We start from the raw sequence: 22,879 nt of genomic DNA on the forward strand, positions 1-22,879 counted from the left end.
CCTTCTAGCAGCTTATTTGCTGTCAATAAACACTAGTAGTTTCGTTATTGCTGTTACTAGTTGCTGAAGGATGAGCAGATGCATTTCTCTTATTGAAAAATGTTGCACTTTTTGTTGTAGTATTAGCACATTCTTCATCCATTCATTCAACAGCTCAGTCTTATCAACTATTCTTCTGCTAGTGGTGTCTCATCTCAAAGGATGATCGTCCAGTGAAGCAGAAGTAAAGTGTTTTTGCAACTTGGTCTTTGTCAAATCGAAGTTTTATCCTTAGGCATAATAAGTTCCACGAAATTGTAAACGAGATAGAATTTTAGGGATGCATTTAGATTACTATATATTAGTTTAATTGTTGGCAAATACCTCTTGTTTTTTAGCCCTTGGGCAAATACTCTTTCAAATTTGGGAAAATGCATAAAAAAGCCTACAAAGGGAAAAATATCAATCCTAATTATATCTTGTCTTGTAGTACTAATGTGGCAAGTTCTTGTTTAGAAAAATTATGTAAATAAATAAAAAGAAACTCTACGGTGTCACAGACCAATCTAATCAAATGCTACCAAAATGCTCAAAAAGAAGAGAGAGTACCACGGTTTGTGCTTAAAGATACGATCTAAATTGTGAAAAATTTTATGCCAGTTTGGAGTAATTACTTAACATGCCTAATAGTTGTTCTCGAATTAATGAAAGAATTCTATGTAAACATACGAGGATTCACTTAATCTCGTAGAATTTTTACACTCTCTGTAGCAGTTGTAGTCGTGTAAATAAAAAGAAATAATTTTTAAAATTTAAAATTATTCTTTTATAAATATGTCATACATCCAATCATGCTTATATAAAAATGTTTGTTAATCTTAATATTATTCACCCAAAAATGGAGGAAATAATTATGAAACTTTTTAGGATCATTCACCCAAAAACAAAGTGCATCTTAAGTTTCAATTAATTGAATGAATATTTTGTTTAAATAAAAGTTTCATGATCAAAATAGGGAATTTCAAATTGTTTAGTGATAATTTATGTCACTATAATAATAATAGTAATTTCCTTTAATTAATGTCGGCGAATCATGTTCTCATCGCGTGCAGATTCCGGTAGAGAGAGAGAGAGAGAGAAACAGTAGACAGACGACGACGTTTTGAAAGATGGAGCCACCGCCGTTTCAAGAATCCTCCCGCTGTGACGTCTGCTACTGTAGCTTCACCACCTTCCGCCGTCGGGTACTTCCTCTTCATCTTTCTAAATTCTTGACACTGCACAAACTTCGCTATCATATTTGATCGGATCATTTCATTGCAATTGTTATTATATATTCCTGTCGTGATTAATTCATTTCCAAGTTTTAACTTGAGAAGCATTTTTTTTTTTTTTTTTGAATTTAATTGACTAGATCAAGCATGGCTTTCTGAATTTTAGCAATTGATATTTTTTCACCAGGATTATTGGGAAATCGATTTGAATTAAGTGCAATGAGCATCGTGTTTCGTATTTTTGGTATGTGTACTAGTAAATATTGAAACTTCATACAATTTGATTAGGATCTTTTCAACTGATTTAGCTGGAAAAATTGAGTGTATTATCTTTTGAAAGTGATTTTGGTAAATATGTTTGATGTCCAGAATTCTTAATTGTATTGATAAGAGAAAGAGTTTAGTTTGAAGTAAGATAAATTGAAGTTGAAGAAGAATGAAAGAACGAAGAAAGGGATTTGAGAGTGGGCGGATAACTGCTACTTCTCGAACTGAAGAACTTCCCTTATTGCAATTAGAATGATGTGAAGTCCAGATAAATCAAAAGGAGTCACCACAGATGGGCCAGCTTGTTGTTTTTTATTGTATTATATGCATAAAAGTAAATAACTTGAGTGAGAGATAATGCAATACATGTTAGCTGCTTTCTTTCTTTTGATCTCTTGCACTCCTATTAATGCAATCAGATCCTGCAGTGGCTAATGATTGACCTTCAAACTGGTAATGGGAGCACATTATAAAGAAGGTGGTTTAGACTTTCAGTTTACTTTCCTCCCTGAGAGAGAAACTTGGGATGTGGGGTGAGACTTGAATGAGGTGCAGCATGTTAGTCCACTTCGGCGTCTAAATTTTATATGCCTGCTCACTGCAAATGACGATGTAGCTGCTTATAACTGCAAATCTTCAAATAGGCACATATGAACTGCATGTGGGTGTGGTCTTATATGGACTGCCATTTGGCCAATTCTAACCAGTGGATTGCCATGTGAAGCCCTAGACTGGTGGGACTACAAGATGATATCTCTTGTCAGTGGCCTCTATTCTTGTGTGACCATGACTTTCAGCATCACATAAGACATTTTATGTTTAGAGTCTTTACAAATTCCATTTTTCTTGTGCATGTTGGTTGAAATCTTGATCATACTTGATGCTTTAATATTTTGTGTAATGTCCAATAACCCCAGAATGCCCCTCGCCTATCTTCTTGATTTAATTTTCTTCCAAGTAACTCTTTGATTTGACTATTGGGGTATAATACACCATCAGCACTGATACTGTCAACCTGGTACTCTACCTTAGACTATGGAAATAAAACCTTACTCCGCTGAGCAGCGAGTTGCTTCTGTTTCGAAAAGCTTAAAGCAATTCCTTGCATACAAGTTATTTTTGAGTATGCACCAACTTTCAGTAGAAAAATACTACAAGAAATCTCTTAGCTGTGCAATATAGCAATTTCCATGAAAGCTTGGAAAGTGTTCTGGGTGACCTGACTTTAAATGTGAAATGTGGCATCTTAAAACGGTCTTTGGTATTCTTCTTTAACCCTGAATTGAAATTTGACAATGCATTCGGATCTCAGATTTGTTTTTCTTGTAAAAGTTGAGGTTAGAAGAGTACTACTGGGTCTTCTGGGTGAAAGATTGACAGGAAGTATAAAATGAGTTTTCCCTTTCTGGATAGACTCTAGGCTTGTGATAGGCTGACATGAAGATATTGTGGATTTGACTAACAGGTGATTGAGAGATGCGTAAGTTTGTCTGTGATTGCTTGTATGGTTGAGTCTTAAGCATGAACTCCTATCTGTTCTGGTAAGCAAGGGAGTTGAACTAAGTTGCACCTATCTGCTATGCTGCTTTTTTTTGCATCCCTCTTTCAAATACTTGTCTGAACTGTTCTCTTTGTTATATATCTTTCTTTGCTTTTCTTGTCTGAACCATTCTTTCCCTGTGATTACAGCATCATTGCAGATGTTGTGGTCGAACTTTATGTGCTGAACATTCATCACATCAAATGGTATGATAAACATAAGGCTTTTTGTATTCTAGGACTTGTATACCCAGAGTCGTATCAGTATGACATACTATTTTTAGTTTTTTTATCTTTTGCCTGATTGCTTGTTTTCAGGCATTACCTCAATTTGGTCTTCATTCACCTGTCAGAGTTTGTGCTGATTGCTTTAATAATTCCTCCCGGTAAATTCTGTCATCTCACTCTAAACAATTTAAGGGATTTGTTGTACTTTTTATGTAATATACTCCTCAATCATGGTTGAGCTTGTTGTTTATCTAGCTCTTTTTTGGGTAATTGAAGGCGCTTTCATTCATTCCAGTCTATGGAGGGTCAGATGGTAGTTGCTTCAAGAGACTTGAGTGTGGCATATTAAACTGAAAACCTACCTAAATTTAGCATTTTGCTCCCTGAAGGGGCAGGCTTGAAATGAGTGGTTTGCAAACCTGCATCTCTTTCACCCCTCAGATTACCAAATTCTGCTTTTAGTTTTCCAAACCAGACACATTGATTTATGGAGGGGCTCTACTTGTTGATCTAAAGGCATTATCTAGAGTTAAATCATTTTCTTTTAATTCACTCATCCTTGCTCTTATTGCATGTTAACAATTTTTGGGCACATGATTAGAAATCTTCATGTACACGTTGGCCCTTCTTATTCTATTTGACCAATGTATCAAACGAATTGTTCTGCTTGCTTACTATGCATTTTGTTGTGAGAAGTTTGAATAGAGATGCTGCACCAGCTATTTCAAACGGGACAACTGTTGTAACAGATGCAATTTCAAGATTAGATATCAACCCAGTTACTGAGATGGAAAAAGAACCACCTGTTGATAGAGCTTCTGTCCAAAGCACTCTAGAATGCAAGTGTGGGATGCCTTTATGTATTTGTGAAGCACCTGCTGCTCCAAAAGAAGATGTTACTTCACAGGCAAAATCCTCTTTTCCCCCTTGTTTTAGTTTGATCTGAAATGCAACTTTCAGGTAAAACTTATGGATATTAAAGTTTTCGTCTCTGCCCAGGAGGTCAAACGTGCTTCAACTAGTATGCTTCGTTCTAATCCAAAACCCAAAAAAGCAGAAACAGCATCGAGGGCTAGAGCCTCAACATCAAATAGCAAGCATGGGTATGTTCCATTCATGTCTTGCATTCGCTGTGTATGTCCTTGAGTTGCATGATCATATTTGACTCTCTGCCAGTTTGTTAAACCGCATGTTTTGGTTGCAGAATGTGATGACATATCTTTCTTCAGTGTTATGTCGTATCTGTCCACCTCTGACTTAGGATGTAAAGTTGATTTGAATAGACTAATTTGACCAAGCCCTAGTGTGACATTTAATAAGCTGGGCTAGAATTCGAGTTCTCTTAACTGAGAGGATGTGGAAAAGGAAACATGAAGATTAATTCTTTGATGTTCTCTCTCACACTGAATCTATTATTGTGAAGAAGTTTCAGTTACCATTGATCTGTTATGTTAGAGACTATACTTGAAAGTTAGAAGATTGAGAGTAAATAAATTCCATGTCGAAGACGTAATTCCTTAATTTTGATCGTCAGTTTTTCCTTGTATTCTTAGAAAACCATATTTATTTGTTTTCTCAAAGGTTTGTTCTTTCCCTCGGTACTCTAACCAATGGAGGCCAAAGTTTAGCTGTCACCTTTTCTGTTTCAGAAGTAGCTATAGTGAATTAAATGCTAGAATGCTAATATCTCCATCTTCAGAAAGTACATTGTCTCTTAAAGTCTCTTAACATTACTGTATGCATAAACTTGCCAAACTTATATATCTTCTCATGACAGTTCTTGAGCTACTCATGAAATTGACTGTGGTCTCAAAGCTCTGAGTCTGAAATTGGCAGTTGCTACATATTTAATGCCTTTAAACAGTAGAAATATGGGAAATAATCTTGATTTTACATTTTTCTGTTTACTTGAGATGTTTAATATCTTTAAATGTGGTCGAGTTTATTAAGAAATTGGGTTGGTATGAGCATAACTTCTCTCATTAGGTTTGGGTACTACTATTGATTTAAATGGTTAATTTGTTTATGTACTTGAGGGCATCTACTCTTTTGTTATTACAAATGTGTTCTCCCTATTTCTCTCTCTCCCTCTCTCTCTCACACACACACAGAGGCACTAAACACACAGACATTTATACATTTTATTTTTGTTTCTCCATTTGTTTTAAAAGGTTTATTGTGTGAATATACTGCTGAAAACTAGATAGCTTACGTATATCTTGGAATGTTTTCAGAACCATTTTCAATCCTGGTCAAGCTAGTAATGATATATTGCAAGTGGATTATGAAGCTAGTGGAGAGGTTGGTGCTCTGCTTTTGCAATTTTATAGGTGATGTTAATGTTATCTACAGTCTTCTGCAGTAGTTTCATCTAGTCTTTAAATTGTTGTATCTTGCAGGGTTTAAGAGAAGCAATAAAAAATGGTGACAGTGCTGCTGCCATGAAGCTTTTGAACCAGGTATCCTTGGCTTGCCTCTGAATTATTATTGATAACCTTTTTTTTTTTTGGTCAAACGTCAACAATCTACACCAACACCTACTCTTCCTACACTATGTGGAAAGGGACAAATCCAACTAGGTCACTGGGAACTGGAGGGGACTAAAACACCTCTATAGACCATAGGGCATCCACTGGATTTGGAGAAGCCTTATAGAGTGGCAATTGATGGGAGGCAAGGTTCAAAACCTTGACCTCCCACCCCACAAAGACCTTAAGTGCCTTTGTGGTAGCCAACAGCCCAAGGGGCCGTTGGTTGCCTAGTTGAAGTACATTGATTCATTGTTGAAATAAAACTAAGCTATAATCAATTCTTTAGGGTGTGGATGCTAATTACTGTGATCGGCAAGGCTCATCTCTGTTACATCTGGTACTCTCTCTCTCTCTCTCTCTCTCATGCACACACACACACACACAAAAACAAAAGGAAAGAAAAGAAAAACAGATAGAAAACATAACTGAAACAAATAGAAATATACACCACTTGCTGGTGTTAGATTGCTTATAGAAGGTTATGTGCTTCATTGACTGGACTTATTTGGTGTAGGCTGCGGTTTTTAACCGAACTGAAATAGCTTTTGCCCTCATGGACCATGGAGCGAATGTTTATTTCAAGAATTCACAAGGTAATTTGATTTTCAAACCAAATAAATTTGTGGACTGGCATTGATATGCATGACAAACTGGCTACTGGTGATTTTGCTTAGCGATAGGGGAACATGTTAATCTGGCAACCGTTGATTTAGTTGGTTTTTCATAGCTTTTACTTTACTGGAAAGAGATTTTATCCAGCCCTAGCTAGTGCAGTACTGTCGGCTAAAGTGAATGGCAAATATCTGTATGGTGACCTTCAATGATTTTCCGAATTGTTCAGGTGAAACACCATTGGATTGTGCACCTGCCACGTTGCAGTACAAGATGAAAATGAAGATAGAAGAGAGTCAGTGATTGGGCTCAGACATGTCAACTAATAGTGACATTTTGATGCCTAATTATAAGCCATAAAATCTACTCTGTTTTCTTGAAGTGTTGATGATTTGATCTGTTTTTCAACATGGTTTTGGCATTTTGTAAGAGTACGGGTTTCGGTACTCAAATCTTTCTAATGCAGCACATAATCAATTTCTTCACCCCAAGTGAAGTTGTAAATTTTGAAATCCCATCCATGCAAATAATTTTTCAAGTGAAGTTGTAAATTTTCAATGCCATCCAAAATCATTCTCTTTGTTTGTTTCTTCTTTTTCTTCCTTTCATTTTTTTATTTGTGTTTTTTTCTGTTTTGTTTTGTGTTTTTGTTTTTGTGGGGGGAGGGGGGGGGGGGAGGTCAGGTGTCGACTTGTCATTGAGGGCATTTTAGGGCCCCTTTCCCGTTGAAAGACTCATGTTGGTGATGAAAATAAAGACCGTTGTTACCAATTTGTTGTTTCCCCCAAAAGTTTATGCTTAAACATGTTGTGGATCTTGTGTGATACTTGGCTTCTAATCATCAGCGGGACTCGTGGAATGCTGTAGCTGTAAACATTTAAATCTGTCCTATGGTTTCTGCAGCACTATTTGTGAAACCTCTTGTGGTCCTGCCTTCCCACCACTGTTATTCTCTGGAGGGAAGGGAGGGGTAAAAGAGGCAGTGCTTCAGGAAGCTCAAGGAAATTGGGTTCTTAACCTTTACCGTCACCAATTATGAGGAGAACTTGCTGGCTTGGCTTGGATGTTAATTATCATCATTCAGATTTGTTTGCGATGCATCCTATTAAACATATTTGATTTTAGACAATTTAGCCTCAACCTGTAGACTCCAGATTGGTTGATGAGGAAGTTGGGAATTGACAGTAGTCTTGGTGACCAGTTTTCGTTTGTCATTAGAAAGATCTCATATATATAAGCAAAAAAGGGTCCCTTACCTCTTGCCCTCGTAAGCCTTCCCTACCAACCTGAACACAAAGCTGGATGAGCAGAATATCAAATGCTGCTGCTGAAGCTAGTTAATGAGGTAGTAACCCAATCCAGAATAAAAGATGCAGATGGGAGGCAATAAACCATTAGCCTTACCTCAGTAAAGTCGATACTTTTTGGGTGTTGGAATTTCAGATAGGATAAGCCCACCTATCCTTCTTTCTTTGCTGCCATCAGCAAAATTAGCTTTAGAAAAGTAAACGCTGCCGTCATCTCCGATGTGTAAAATTGATTCTCCAGCTGGATGTGGAGAAAGAAAAACAGATAAAGATACCCCAAGATCAAACCACCTACCGTCCACCATCCACCCTCCACTTTCCTTAACGTCATCCACCGGCCTACCCCACAAATCCTTCTATAAATTCAGCCTCGAGCTTCTGTGAAGAGCCCCCCTTCCTCTCTCTCTCTTCAAATTCTCCTCTCGTAATCTCTTAGCAGTTGTCTTCTCACAAGATTTTGCCCTCTAGTTGCTAGAATTTGTCAATTTGTCACGTCTGGGAAAATGGGATTCTGCGATTGTGGGATGGTTGGTGATGATCACTTTGTGCTATGCAAAGCAGCTCTAATCTTTGGAGTGACAAGATGGATCTTCTTCTGTGCTCAGAAACTAGTGAAACAATATTACATGCACATGTTTTCTTGGTCCTTTGACCACCATGAGCCCACAACACAATCTTCATCAGCAGTTCATCATGATCACTCTTCTTCAGCTTTAGAAATGGTGAGAGATTATTTGAGCTTGACAACTTTTGAAAACATCAAGCAGAGGCTGCCAGAAGAAGAAAGCCATGACATGTCCTGTGCAGTTTGCTTGAAGCGTTTCAAGAAGAATGATCAGGTCCGGGAATTGAACAATTGCAGGCATGTCTTCCACAAGCAATGCCTGGATAGATGGCTTCTCTACGACGCCCGGTTAACCTGTCCTCTTTGCAGAACTTCTTTGATCACCATGAGTAGTTCAGAGTCTTGTTCCATGCCGCAGCAGCAGCAGCAACCTAGTTGGGCTGTGGAAAGGATTCTTTATCTATTTGGGGATGATTTGCTCTCTCCACCTTCTTACTCATCTGGAATGGAGGATCTGAGCTATTAATTGATGTCTGCCCTCAGTATTGTTAATTGTTAGGATGCAGCATTTTTAGCAAAATTTGTTCCCACATTTCTAAAGTTTCAAAGCTAAGGGGCAAGGCTGTTAATTCTTGGCTTTTGCCCAATTTTTTTTGGTTGTTGTAAATACTATATCAGGACAGTTGAAAACATTTGAGTTCTAGCAGTTAACCAGAAAATTTCCCCTTTTTTCTTCTCGTGTTATTTTTGTTGTTTTGTAAACCTATTAGTAGGTCGTTGGAATATCAAACTAGGTATTGGACGAAACATTTTATTATGTGCACCACAAGCAACTGCAGAACTACCAATTAGGGTTGCATTTTTAATCCAAAGAATCTAACAGCTGAGTGCCTGTAATTCGCTGACTTCTTGTATGGCCCCTGGTTTCTCTGCAATTGTAGTATATGCATTAAAGTTATGTGAAAAAAGAAAAAAGAAAACAGTTGATGCCCGGTCCACCTAAGGCATTCTAAATTGGAATGGACAGCCTTGATGTTGCTGGAATCAGCAACAAAAAATGGTCGTCTATATCTTCATGGCATCCAACTTATCTTTTGTTGAATTAATCTTATATACACTGACAATTTACATACTATCATACTTGATTACACGACACATAATTTTTCTTTTTCTCCCAAAACGAGAGAGAAAGTAATAGTCATTTTTCTTTTTCTTTCTCTCTCTCTCTCTCTCTTTTTTAAAATCCTTTTCTCTCATAATTTAGAGACTTCCCTTCTCTTCGTTTCCCCCCCAACTCCCAAGATAAGCCTTGAGGTCCTCAGGCAATACTGCTTATATCTGATGGCTTCGATGTGGTATATCGTCATGACAGCAGATAATGTTGCATGAACACCTAGGAATCACTCCACTTGATAATTGAAGTAATTGGGACAATTTTGATGTCTCCCTCTTGCTTGTGTCATAGTGAAAAGCAAAAAAAGCATCTCACTTTCCACCTGCACTCGTAAGCCTTCAGTAGATAACAGAAGGCACTTTGGAGTAGATAAGCCTGATACAAATTCTGCTCCTAATGGGCAGATGATATCATCCCAGTAAAGAAAATACATGCATTAGTAAGCAAAATCCATCATCATCTTCTCTTTTTGGGAGGGGTTAAATTCACACCCTTCTGTACTAATTTCACACCCCATGCAAATTAGTCTTCAAGTTTATGTGAAACATATGTTAACGGAAAAATAAATGTTTACGTTGTAAAAGAGATTATTTTCGAACATGTCGTTAAGAAAATTAAATTTTAAGTTCAAATTTAATTTAGCAATCCGAATTTTTCCATTACGAATATGCACGTAAAAGTATCTATATATTTCAATTCTATAAAATAAAAATTTAAGTCATTCTGAAGGGGGAATATGCAATCATATTCAAAAGCCCCTCCCTCATTTTGTTTTGATATCATCATCCATGCTCAAATCCTTTTTAAAGTTGCTTGTTGTTGGAGGTAGGAATATCAAATAATATAAGTACACCTATCTATCCTTGCTACCATCAGAAAAATTAGCTTTAGAAAAAGTTGTCTTTGCAGTCACTAATATCTGATGTGTAAAGACGATTATCCAACTGATAATGAGACAGCAAAACAGAAAAAGACAACCTAATACCACCCACTTTCCACTCACATGTTTGCCAAACATCATCCAAATCTCCAGTCGTCCACCCCAAATCTTCAATAAGTACAGCCTCGAGGCCTCTGTAACCTTCCCCCCCTCCTTCCTTCTCCACATTATCTCCTTCTTGACGAGATTTAGCCCTTTAATTTTAGTTGCCACAATCTTCAAATATATTAGGTTTGCTAATTAAAATATGGTTGCTTGTGATCATTTTGTACTATGCAGAGCAGTTCTAATATTTGGAGTGACAAGATGGATACTTTCTTGGGCACAAGAATTGGTCAGGAGCTACTTGTGCATCTTCTCTTGGTCACTAGAATATGATGAGCCCACATTACAATCTTCATCACCAATTCATCCCTCTTCTTCAGGTTTGGAAATGGTGAGGAATTATCTCAGTTTGACCACATTTGAAACTGTTGCAGCCAGGCTGCCGCAAGAAGAAAGCCATAACATGTCATGTGCTGTTTGCTTAAAGCAATTAAGGAAGAAAAATCAGGTCTGGGAGCTTAGCAATTGCAGGCATATTTTCCACAAGGAATGCTTGGATAGATGGCTTGTTTATGATGCTCGTTTGACATGCCCTCTTTGTAGAACTTCTTTGATCTCCATTAGTACGTCAGAGTTGCATTCTTCCATGCAACAGCACCAGCAGCAGCCTAGTTGGGCTGTGGAGAGGATTCTTTATCTGTTCGGGGATGATATGCTGTGTTCATCTTCTTACTCCCCATGAATTGAGGATCACAGATATTAATTCATGGCTGCCAATTTATTCTTAGTTGTTAGGTTGAGGAATTCTTGGAAATCTGGAACCAAACTTAATTTCAATTTGCAAAGCTAAAGCTATTAGGAATTTGCCTAGTGCCCAATTTTTTATCCATGGACTGTAACGACCCTAATTTATAATTAATTTTTTTTTACGATCCTATTTCTCCCCAACACGACATCCTTTCCATCACATAATTATTTTTTAGTTTTTAGTCATCCCACCGTTCCTCACATCCTTATCACCCTCAACTGTCATGCCAACCAGACACACGGGAATCAGGATTCGAACCTTCTCACCCCTAATTTGCCCCAACTGTCAATAATAACTATACGAACTGTTCTTTGTTCTTTTTTATCTAAATCAGGGCATGTGATTTGTGTATACTTTTCTGATGATACACACATCAAATGCTACGTACTAGGCCAAATTGGTCTTTAATTTTATGACTCACAACTAACACTTTTCTTTAACACTTTTCCCTTTTTCTTTTGGTAGATCTTTTATTGGCATCGAATCTTCACTTTAGAATCCTAAGCCAGTGGAAGTCTTGAATCTCTTTGTATCGACATTGCTTTCTGCCTACTTTTCTTCTATCATTCTTCAATTTGATAGGAATTGCAGCAATCTAAAACCTTATCTAAAAAGTGCTCGCAAGGGCATCCCTCTGCTTTTACCTGACACCAGCCATTAGGGTGTCTAGTTGGATTGTGTCAAATTTGACTCGTTAGGTTTTTCTGGTATAAAGCAACCATGGGCCAAAATTTTAACAAAGTCTTTAGCATCCCTATTACTTTTATTTTTCCTTCTTTTGCCCCCCTTTTTAAAGTTATAGCTCTATAAAATACTCTTAAAGCCTATGGACTATAAAACAATTGGACTCGGAGTTGGTGGGGTGCGCCAGGCCCGTGCAGCAGTGCAGCGCATGGGCGACGCTCGAAGGCCCCGATAGCAAGCTACCGCGGTGGGCCTTTCCCCTAAAAAAATTGAGTTAATATCATGTGGACCGATGGCCCACGTATCAGATATTAAACTGATAAGAACAGATACTACACTTGATCTTAGCCAAAAGGCCGAGAAAGGTATGCTTTAAAACGATCCATCCACCTTGCTTTTATAGTCGCTGCAGTTTCCATGCAGTCTCCTGCTTAGTCGATGTGGGACTATTTCTTATAGTTTTGGCTAGTACAATCAAGTTCTAAACTTAAAAAAGATAGATTGCTACTAGGGTCTGATTGGCCAGCAGCCAATCTATTCCTACATGGCTCTAAATCTTTGACGAACAAATGGCACAAAAAGCTTAAGTGATATAACCAATTCTTTGAATCCTTTTCGAGTTACATAACTGGATAAAAGTCAGTAAGTAATACTATTGCACTCTCAATTCAATTGGAAGCTAGTTGAAATGTCATCAATTAAAATTTACAGAATAATAACATTGCATTAGAAATTAGAATAGAAAAGATGCTGCTAATTTTGGGGCTGTTGAACATAAACCAAATCAACATTGCCAAGCAAGCTCCCCGCAACTGCTCTCCAAATTTAACCACTCTTCAAGCAGCATTGCCCTTTCTTCTTTCAGCTCAGGTGCAAAAGTTCTGAAATAATGCAGATCTCTTTCCAGAAACCCTCTAGCTAGCTCAATGCATCTTTCCTTCTGTTGAAGATCATCATCTTCAGATGCCTCGAGTCTATCATAGCTCGACCAGACCTTAGGATGTTTTGTACGATCTAGCAGCCTCTCCTAGAGGGCTCTAACTCTTCCAATTTCACCCCTCAGGTATGTCAAAGTCGATGGATTCCTTCCATAGTAACTGTGGAATGTCTAATGCAGGTTGCTGAATTGCAAGCTCAGAGATGGATCTTGCTCGCTCTGTTTCATCCAAAAATCTTTCCTATTCGGCATAGCTGTTCCACGCATAGCAATTCTCAGGTGGCCACTCCAGATACTTATCATATATATAGCTTTCGACAGCGGTCTATGTTGCCGAGTTGCAGTTCTGCTTCAATTTACTTCATAAAAAGCTTCTGCTTAGGAGCATGGTTCAAAGTCGCGGTCGCGGTCGCGGCTTGGACCGTTCCACATCGGTCTCGACATATCGATCGCAGTCTCGGCGAGACACGAATTTTTGAAATATTTAATATTCTAAAAATTGTAAAAAAATATGATAAATAAAAATAATTAAAAATTAGTAAAAATAATAAAAATTCAAGTTGACTCGGGATGACTCGGTGTGACTCGGCCGTTTCAACCCTTTACGGTGATGTTTCGGTCTGTCACGTATCTCGAAAACGTATCGTCGCGGTCTCGTCTCGGGCTAGGCCGAGACCGACGTCTCGGTCTCGGCTGAGTCTTCGAACCATGCTTAGGAGACTTCCCAATTGCTGCTCCTAGGATTGATGCAGCCATTTGTAGATTTAACTGTCGAATTTCAAACTGTACAGCCATTCAACCAAGTCTTTGCAAAAGAAAATGTCCCCTGAGGAGTTAACTTGAGGCAAGACTTTTCAACTTCTCTTGCACCTTCAACAACATCCTGATCATCAAGTTCCTCATACAAAGCATTTCTAATCCGCTAGAGAAACAGTGGCAATTGCTTGCTCATAAACCTCTCTAATTCTCTAACCCCCCAAGCTCTCTTCCAACCTCATATAATCAAACCCAGCATTATAATTCAAATAATTCTTCCTAACTTCATCCTCATATTCAAACCTCCTCTTCCCCACAACACCATCCTCAATCCACTCCTTATATACAGCTTTCCCAAAAGCAACAAACTTCCTACACAACTCCTCAGCCCCCCCTTTGGCAACATGATCAGGCGCAAACTTATATATCCACCTTTCCCTCTCCACATCCTTATTTTTCTCTTCAAACTCTGCAAATCCCACAAACAATTACTCAGCATGCTCGTCATCGCCTACCGACTTATCAACAGCCCTCTCAAAACAATTCCTTGCCCAAGAAATCTCGCCATTCTTCACCTCAAACTCGGCAAACTTAATCCAAGAAGTCGCCTTGGGATGGCATTTTACAAATCTCTCAAAAATCACCTGTTAGTGTGGCTTTAGTCCCACATCGCTAATAGCTAAGGAAATTCTTTCCTTTGTTACCTATAAATATACGGGTCGTATGATATGATTAAGTGCACCAAACCAAGAGAGCATTAGTGGGCTATTTGGACTTTTGAGTCATTAAACTTTTTGTTCAGTTAAATATTTTGGGCTCTCTTGTATTTTAGTATTAGGTGTTTTGGGTCTAGAAATATTTTCCTAAAATATTTTTGTACTCTCTTTTTCATAGTAAAATATTGCTTCTCTTCCGCCCGTGGACATAGGTCAATTTGACCGAACGTAGGTCAATTTTTGTGTTCCTATTTTATTTATTTCTGCTTTATTATTTGTCTTTTGGGGTTGCCACAAAATCCAAAACCTCCGAATAACAATGAGTGGGCCCTACAGAATGAGTAGACCTTATAGGCTTACGTCACAGACAGGTCCTACTGGCCCCACAGGAGGACCTCACTGACCCCACAAGTGGACTAGGCGGACCCCACAGGCAGGCCCTATTGGTCCCACAGGCGGACCCCACAAACAGGCCCTACTGGTCCCACAGACGGATCCCACAAATGGACCAGTGTTCAAGGATATCTTTTCTGATGTGGAAGATCTGCGACCATAGAGCATACTCAGAATAACCTCCAGCTCTGATATCAGTTTGTTAGGACTGGCCTCAGGAAATTGACGAAAGGATTTTTGGCAACCCCAAATGACAAATAACAAAACAAAAACAAATAAAACAGAAACACAGAAATTTACGTGGTTCAGTCAAATTGACCTACGTCCACGGGTGGAGGAGGAGCAATATTTTACTATGAAAAAGAGAGTACAAAAATGCCTTAAGAAAGTGTTTCTAGGCCTAAGACACCTAATACTAAAACATAAGAGAGCCCAAAATATTTAACTAAACAAAAGGCTTAATGACCCAAAGGCCCAAATAGCCCACTAATGCTCTCTTGGTTTGGTGCACTTAATTTTATTATAGGACCCCTATATTTATAGGTAACAAAGGAAAGAATTTCCTTTGCTATTAGCGATGTGGGACAAATCTCTACCTTGGCATGTCCCACATCTAGCAAACCAAGAGAGTATTAGTGGGTTATTTGGACCTTTGGGCCATTAAGCCTTTTGTTCAGTTAAATATTTTGGACTCTCTTGCGTTTTAGTGCATTTAATCCTATCATAGGACCTCTATATTTATAGGTAACAAAGAAAGAATTTCTTTTGCTATTAGCGATGTGGACTAAAGCCACACTAACATCACCCGCGCCCTCTCCACCTCATTGTACCTCAATTCGAACCTCATGATATAGGGCAACCAGCCTTGTAGGTGCGGTTGCCAACCCATCCACTGTCGGATTTAAGGTGGGGCACTGGGGGCACGGGCTCCCACTGCTCCCCCTTAAATTTCTACAATATGCATAAAATTTTGATATTATCTTAAGTTTGTCCCAAAGTTTTTCTATGAAATAAGTAAAAGAATTACATGATATTTTAAATTGGTTCATGAACTAATATTCTAAAAGAATATATGGGTCAAAAAATTTCATTTGAAATAAGTTCAAATTTTTTTTTCATTTTAACTTATTGGTGAAATTTTTTTACTTAAAAAATTAACAAAAGAGTAGGAAAAAAATTTTAGTGTTGCTTTTACCCCCACTGAAAATTTTTTCTGGCTCCGCCACTCATCTACCTCTCGAAAATCTGGCTAGCAGCGGCAATGTTGCACAACCATCTCCTCCATGTTCCGGGCGTGATTGATGAACCCATTTCTCATCTCAAATTGAGCATATTCCAACAGCATGCTTTGATCTCGATAGTGTGCCTCCAGGACACGTTCCGTTTGGGAACGGGCGCGGTTGAAATCTTGCTGGGATTCTTCCCTCCAAAGGCTCGTATTCCATCGGCCACGACTGATTGCTTGAGTTCTTGGGTCGGTATTCCTCGAGCTTGATTGAATCTGTGATATTTTGCTTGGGCACAGGCGGATATGGGATTAATGGAGTTCGCAAGATTCCCGGCAAAGTTGCTCGGAGGTAATTTATCCAGTGGCAAACAAGAGTTCATTCGGTACTGGAAGTTTTGATATCCGAAACCCAAAGGGTTTATGATTCGGAGTTAGGACTAGAGTTCTATTTGGAGGAACGACAAGAAGAAGAGAGTACATGCAAACAAGAAAAAGAATACATGCATAAATATAATGAAGACAAATATTATCCAATGAAATCAAATTTGGACATTTATGGCCTTTAGTCGTCGGTACAAATAATAATACAAAAATTTTACATTTTGCGTTATGTTACTGAATTGTCAAATAGTAATTTGAAGCAAATTTTGTCTAAAAAATTAAGTGTCACTCGATTTAATTTATTCAGATGTTTTATATTTGATTATCAAACGCGTTTGAATATTTGAATTTGTTAAATTTGAATGTTGAATTGAATTATCATAATAGTAATATTAAAAGACTTATCATTGATAATTAAAATCTATAAATCTATAAATAGCTTTTTTTAAAAAAAAAAATTTGTGTATGATGTTAAGATTCCAATCCATCGTTCCAAGTATTGCACACTATGCAAATAGGCCATCACATTATCAATTACACATAGGCAGCGGTACAAAAGAATGTTACTGGAAATTTAAAAAAAAGAAAAAAAAAGAAAAGAGAAAGGAAGCATAGACAAGAAAGGTACTCAGGTAATTATTATTGTTGACCACAAAATTCTCGCAGAGGCCTGCATTCTGAGTTTTACTATACGCCAATGCCATGCTATACAAATAAATCTAACTCATTGTTAAATGTTGTGGCCGTTTTTCATGGCTCACAATATTACATCTTTATTTATATCTTCACAATGTTAATAATGTTTTATTATGATAGCGAAGCCACATTCCTTCCCTTCTCCGAGGAAAAAGAAGGGATTGAAGGAGATCCACTTGAATGTTCTTGTTTATATGCTGTATGGCTTTGGTTTAGGCATGTCCTTGACAATACCGCACAAGGGAGCATCGTCTGGAACGTTGTATTCGTCCCTGAGAGAGTAATTTGGAGACAGAACGCTGAAGTAGAGCTGCTGTCCCAAGTATTGCCTCTCCAACAGAGTTGACCTCAAGTTCCACATTCCAGCATTGTCCGTAGTCAGCATGATGGCTGCCCATGATTTTGGATACACCTGAATCGTGTTCCTGCTGATTGCATCAAGCAGATTGTAGACCTTTCTCCGCTCTGGTGTCCATGTCCCGGGCTCGATCCTGTTTCCAATCAAATCAACCATGGAATCGATGATGTTAAAAGAGGAGAATCAGATATAGCTCAGTACGTAGATAAGGAAGCCCACTTCCTGTTTTAAAGTAGTAGTAAAGAAAAATTTAAAGATGCGTAGATGATGCTTACGCAACAGCGAAGAAAGAGTATCCATCCAAGTGCCAGCTCTGAACGGTCTTCTCATGGTTCTCAAGGATGATCTCGATGAAGTTACGGAAGGTGGCATTGACGACATTGGGAGCAAGAGTGATGGCGTGATTCTTGGCCGTGACATCTGCAGATGGCTCGTCCTGAATGATGTTGTACTTGAAAACTTTGTCTGCAACGCCAAAGTATTCAGCAAGTTTCAGTGGAGTTTCGGGGTCAACATGAGAGACGCCATTGATTACGTAGCGGAGCTTGCCGTCGGCTTCGCCAGCAGAGTTCACAATTTTGATGGTGCGGGTGATGTTGATCTGTCCATAGTGGTAGGAACCCTGAGGATTAGGCCTGGCAGCGCTGGCGGTGAGGTTCCATCTGAATGAGCGGAACTGGTTGAGAGACCAGGCCCATCCGACCGGGGCAAGGGGCAGCTCGGGCGAGGCAGGGCCCTTTCCAGTGGTGTACCTGATGGTGGCGGTGGCGCTGAGGATCTGCTTGGTGAATCTGGTTGAAGCAACGAAGTAGTAGTCCTTTGGTTCCTTGTCGGCTGTCACCAAAACAGACGCGCACTGTCCCAAGTGCAGATCCAAGGAATCGTACAAGTATTGCATGGTGTGGGATCCCTCCATCTCAACCAGCTTCATTGTGTGGCCCTGGAACCTGAAGTTGAGCGAGTTCTTCATTCCTACATTGCAAACTCTGTACCTGTAGGTCTTTCCAGGGATCATGGTGAACATTGGCTCGTCCTTGCCGTCAGCTTTTCCGCTCTTGCCATTGATCAAGACACCATCAGGCCTGCCAAGAGTGCGACCGCTGTCCAGCAGCTTCCTCAAGGCGACATGGCTCTTGCTGTACCAATCACCCGCCAGGATGGTGTAATCGGCCTCGGGTGCATCAAAGGGAACGGGGATAAGGTCACGGCTGACCACGGTGAGGGGACCATAACCACCAGCTGCCCTGTGCAATGCCGTGGAGGGATAGTAATAGTAGCTACCAATCTGATCCTTCACCTGGAAACGGAAGGTGTGGTTTGTCCCCGGAGGAATGGGACAGCTGGTTCCCAACAAACCTTCTTGCCAAGAATTCTTCCTCTGCTGAACACCATTCCATGTGAAAAGGAGAGGCTCATCAAGGTTGTTGAAGACATTGACGTTAACATTGTTGTTGGAAGTGCCGTTGATCCTCGGACCTGGGAACTCGCCGTTGATGAGAATGACCTGCTGTGGAACACCCAAGGGTGCAATGGTGCCATAGCTGACATTCCATTCGTAGAACAGGTAAGGATCCTCAGCATCAACAATCAATGATGTAGAGAGGCAGAACAGAAACACTGCTACAGTACTTAGAATTTTCCTACCCATTTTCTTCTTTTTTCTTCTTTTTTTTTTTTTTTTCCTCCTTCTCCTTTTTTTTTTTTTTTGGTCTTTACTCAATCAAGTGCCTCTGAGGAAGATCAAGTTCTGAGGCCTTCTTATAGGATTGGGGTTGAGGGAGGGAAACAAGCAGTGGCCAACCATTGGAGTTAATTACTCGGCAAATGCCCGCATTCCTCGTTCACACAGGGCCTCCCTTCATTTTTGCCGAACCTCTCTTCTTGAGTTTTGACCGCCTCATTTCCCACACGCGGGAAGCACACATATTCTATATCTCCTTCTATTTTAATTACCATAAATTTATATATTTATTTATTGTAAAAAGGGAATCCCGACACTTGTCTATTGATAATATATAGGTGTGTTTGGATCCTTGTTTTTGGAGCTGTTTTTGAAAAACTGTTTTTCACATCCCAAATGCTACAGTAAATGTGTATTTCTAAAACAACTCCAAAAACACCATATCCAAACATTATATCAAAAACAACTACATATGTATATTTCAATTATGTATATTATATATATATATTATATTAATATAAATTGAAATATACAAATTGAAAATTATATATATTATATATTATATAAATATTTATATACATTAATATTATACATTAATATTATAATATACATAATATAATATACATAATATGTAATATTGTATACATAAATGTGTAAATATTTATACATAATATATTATGTACATTATATTATAATATATACATTATTAATGTATAATATTATTATGTACATTATTGTGTATAATAATGTCTAATAATGTTAGGTATAATATATAATATACATAATATGTAATAATGTAACAATGTATATTATGTATAATATATTATATTATATATATATATAATATTATGTATATTATACAAATTGAAAATTATATATTATATATTATATGAATATTTATATAATGAAATATAAAATAAATATTAAAAATTGAAATATTATATAAACACCATATTTATAATATTATAATATTTATAATTAATATTAATGTATATTATATATATATATTAAATATTTATATATTTATATATTTATTTTTACATATTATAAATATTTTATTTTACTTAAAAAATATTTTTACATATTTTTACATATTTATATGAATATTATATATTATATAAATTATATATAATATAATATATATTTTACATTTATATAAATGTACATTTATACATAATATATATATATTAATGTATATTTATAATATACATTTATATTATGTATTATACAAAATATAATACATTTATATTAATATACATAATATTAATTTTACATTTATACATAATATTAATACATTTGTACATTTATATTAATTATATTAATACATTTATACATAATATTAATATATATTAATAAAATTATAATTTATACATTTATATAATATTCATTTGTAATTTATACATTTATAATAATATGTAATTTTACATTTATAAATATATTTATAATATGTATTATATGTAATATAATACATTTATATATTTTTATATAAATACATAAATATATTTATTTATAAATATTTATAAATGTATATTTATATAAAAATATATAATTTATAATTTATACATTTATACATTTATACATTTATGTAATATTCCTTTATAATTTATAAATTTACAAGAATATACACTTATACATTTATAAATATATTTATATTATGTATTATATGTAATATAATACATTTATATACTTTTATAGAAATAAATAAATATATTTATTTATAAGTATTTATAAATCTATTATAAATGCATAAATGTATATTTATATAAAAATATAAAAATTATAAATTATAAATTATACATTTATACATTTATATAATATTCATTTATAATTTATAAATTTACAATAATATACACTTATACATTTATAAATATATTTATATTATGTATTATATATAATACAATAAATTTATAATATATTTTTATATAAATATATAAATATATTTATTTATAAATGCATAAATGTATATTTATATAAAAATATAAAAATTATAACTTATAATTTATACATTTATACAATATTCATTTATAATTTATACATTTATAATAATATACACTTATACATTTATAAATATATTTATATTATGTATTATATATAATATAATACATTTATAATACATTTATATATTTTTTAGCGAATATATAAATATATTTATTTATAAATATTTATAAATGTATTATAAATGCATAAATGTATATAAAAATAAAATTATATAAATTATAAATTATAAAAATACCCAAAATATGTTTTAAAAATATCTCTAAAAATAATCCAAAAAACATCTACAGTAAAAGTTTTTCATATAGTTTTTGAAAAACAATCTCAAAAACAACTAACCCAAACGGACTTGTATTTCAAAAACGAAATGCTACAGTGCTGTTTTTGAAAAACAACCCCAAAAACAGGTAATCCAAACGGAGCCTATGGTTATTACACAACAGACTTTTTCTGGAAATGAACCTTGATTGGTGGAAAAGGGGCAATAAGAGAAGGGGGGAAAATGGTCTAGTCCACACCATGTTGAAAGATTGGGAACCAAAATCACCTATTATATGAGTTTTAGTCTCAAATTAGGCTTGGCCCAAACTCATAATTAAATACATAATTATAGAAAATATTTTTTATAATTATGAATTACCATAAATTTATATATAAATTATTAACATTTTATGTCATAATATGTATAATTATAATTATATATATATATAAACGGTTTGAGTTTTAATCGAGTTTAACCTTACCATAATCCAAACTTGATTCACATTTAATTTCAATCTAACGTTTAAGTCTAAACTCTATTTGACCCAATTAAAACTCTACTTGAGGCGAACTTTTTTTTATTAAACGTGTCGGGTTCGAGTTGGCCTTGCCCTATTAATATCAACATCCACACAACTTATAACTGATCAATTATGACTAACACCCACTAATTACAAGCTACCTATGCTTGGTGGGATAAATACTAAAATAAAGTATGACTAATCTCACAACTTGTAGGATATGAATCTATGCCTCTAATCCTTCAAAAAAAAATCTATACCTCCGAGTCATGACCATGATAATCAAATCCTTAATTTATCCCTAAACTCTTCCCAAATTAAATGGCACGCGATGCGCGCCGTCAGGTGAAGAATAAACCAAATTCCTGGACATTGGAAACGCGCCGAACAGCTAATCATTAGTCATTATCCGCGTTCGTGGAAGCTGTTTTTGTTTTGCTCCAGTTTGTGACAAGTAACTGAAATGAAATCGTTAATATGTGAAAGCTGACAGGTCACAAAATCAGAAAGCATTCAATCACGCTTTCTTGTATCCGCGCTCTTGGATATGTATATGATTTCTTGCGGAGGACAATTTACAGCTCAACACGGATTGTGACAGCCCATTGGTAGTATAGAATTGTCAGAAATAGCAATTGACCCTTTTCCATTTGGGGTCCGAAGCTGGACTTGCAATTTCACACAAACGGCAATTGACATCCAACTTACTTATTCTTAGCTGCTTTTGTGTTATGATTATACATTTTTTAATGACTAAAAAAAAAGTTAAAATCTATGATCACACAAAAAATAGCTTTTGTTAATTTATAATTAGTTTCTATAATTAAATTTTATAAAATCTATAGCAACCGAGAATAAGGTGATAAAAATATGTAATTTCCTTCGAGACTCCATTTAATATTCAATGTAGTCAGCAGAGCTCCAAATGACATATTACAAAAAGCCAACGGCCATTTGGTCTGTTGGTCACCGTCAAGACTTTAAATCTTGGTTATAAGTGGGA

General features: G+C 36.2%; 4 protein-coding genes, 1 non-coding gene and 1 pseudogene across 8 annotated transcripts; 3 read left to right on the forward strand and 3 right to left on the reverse strand.

Annotated features, from left to right (window-relative positions):
• Window positions 1–942: 942 nt before the first annotated feature.
• LOC113710172 (uncharacterized) lies at window positions 943–9,036 on the forward strand. 4 transcript variants are annotated; one of them, XM_027233025.2, is made up of 11 exons: window positions 1,052–1,223; window positions 1,441–1,497; window positions 3,210–3,266; window positions 3,378–3,445; window positions 3,984–4,194; window positions 4,287–4,390; window positions 5,522–5,588; window positions 5,687–5,746; window positions 6,105–6,155; window positions 6,333–6,411; window positions 6,660–9,036. In XM_027233025.2, exons 3-11 carry the CDS (start codon window positions 3,264–3,266, stop codon window positions 6,731–6,733), a joined length of 717 nt encoding a protein of 238 aa, XP_027088826.2. In that variant the 5' UTR covers window positions 1,052–1,223; window positions 1,441–1,497; window positions 3,210–3,263; the 3' UTR covers window positions 6,734–9,036. The 4 variants fall into 4 exon arrangements, with proteins under 4 accessions (XP_027088824.2, XP_027088823.2, XP_027088826.2 ...); XM_072065920.1 differs by lacking the exon at window positions 1,441–1,497 and adding an exon at window positions 2,986–3,061 and having other exon boundaries at window positions 1,075–1,223; XM_027233022.2 differs by lacking the exon at window positions 1,441–1,497 and having other exon boundaries at window positions 963–1,223.
• LOC113710173 (RING-H2 finger protein ATL2) lies at window positions 8,241–8,828 on the forward strand. Its single transcript, XM_072065802.1, has one exon. It carries the CDS (start codon window positions 8,241–8,243, stop codon window positions 8,826–8,828), a length of 588 nt encoding a protein of 195 aa, XP_071921903.1.
• A 1,627-nt stretch (window positions 9,037–10,663) lies between the features above and the next one.
• Window positions 10,664–11,203, forward strand: LOC140014704 (probable E3 ubiquitin-protein ligase XERICO). Its single transcript, XM_072065803.1, has one exon. It carries the CDS (start codon window positions 10,664–10,666, stop codon window positions 11,201–11,203), a length of 540 nt encoding a protein of 179 aa, XP_071921904.1.
• Window positions 11,204–12,126: 923 nt separating this feature from the next.
• Window positions 12,127–12,322, reverse strand: LOC140014911 (U2 spliceosomal RNA). Its single transcript, XR_011821658.1, has one exon. It is a non-coding gene; the product is annotated as a U2 spliceosomal RNA (small nuclear RNA).
• Window positions 12,323–12,699: 377 nt separating this feature from the next.
• On the reverse strand, window positions 12,700–17,068 carry LOC140014705 (uncharacterized; annotated as a pseudogene).
• LOC140014483 (L-ascorbate oxidase homolog) lies at window positions 16,977–19,136 on the reverse strand. Its single transcript, XM_072065372.1, has 2 exons — window positions 17,694–19,136; window positions 16,977–17,551 (listed from the first exon to the last, which is right to left on the reverse strand). The coding sequence occupies exons 1-2, from the start codon at window positions 19,064–19,066 to the stop codon at window positions 17,251–17,253; spliced, it is 1,674 nt and encodes a 557-aa protein (XP_071921473.1). The 5' UTR covers window positions 19,067–19,136; the 3' UTR covers window positions 16,977–17,250.
• Between the last annotated feature and the right edge of the window lie 3,743 nt (window positions 19,137–22,879).

This window comes from Coffea arabica, chromosome 9e, assembly GCF_036785885.1.
Source record: "Coffea arabica cultivar ET-39 chromosome 9e, Coffea Arabica ET-39 HiFi, whole genome shotgun sequence".
Classification (NCBI taxonomy): domain Eukaryota; kingdom Viridiplantae; phylum Streptophyta; class Magnoliopsida; order Gentianales; family Rubiaceae; genus Coffea; species Coffea arabica.

What these genes read in the sequence shown, in the direction of transcription:
- LOC140014704 (XM_072065803.1), top strand. Translation starts at nt 10,664, where the DNA reads ATGGTTGCTTGTGATCATTTTGTACTATGCAGAGCAGTTCTAATATTT.
- LOC113710172 (XM_027233022.2), top strand. Translation starts at nt 1,149, where the DNA reads ATGGAGCCACCGCCGTTTCAAGAATCCTCCCGCTGTGACGTCTGCTAC. An exon ending in TCACCACCTTCCGCCGTCGG is followed by an intron (nt 1,224 to 3,209) that starts GTACTTCCTCTT and finishes CTGTGATTACAG; the next exon opens with CATCATTGCAGATGTTGTGG. An exon ending in CCATGAAGCTTTTGAACCAG is followed by an intron (nt 5,747 to 6,104) that starts GTATCCTTGGCT and finishes TCAATTCTTTAG; the next exon opens with GGTGTGGATGCTAATTACTG.
- LOC113710173 (XM_072065802.1), top strand. Translation starts at nt 8,241, where the DNA reads ATGGGATTCTGCGATTGTGGGATGGTTGGTGATGATCACTTTGTGCTA.
- LOC140014483 (XM_072065372.1), bottom strand. Translation starts at nt 19,066, where the DNA reads ATGGGTAGGAAAATTCTAAGTACTGTAGCAGTGTTTCTGTTCTGCCTC. An exon ending in TACTCTTTCTTCGCTGTTGC is followed by an intron (nt 17,552 to 17,693) that starts GTAAGCATCATC and finishes GATTGGAAACAG; the next exon opens with GATCGAGCCCGGGACATGGA.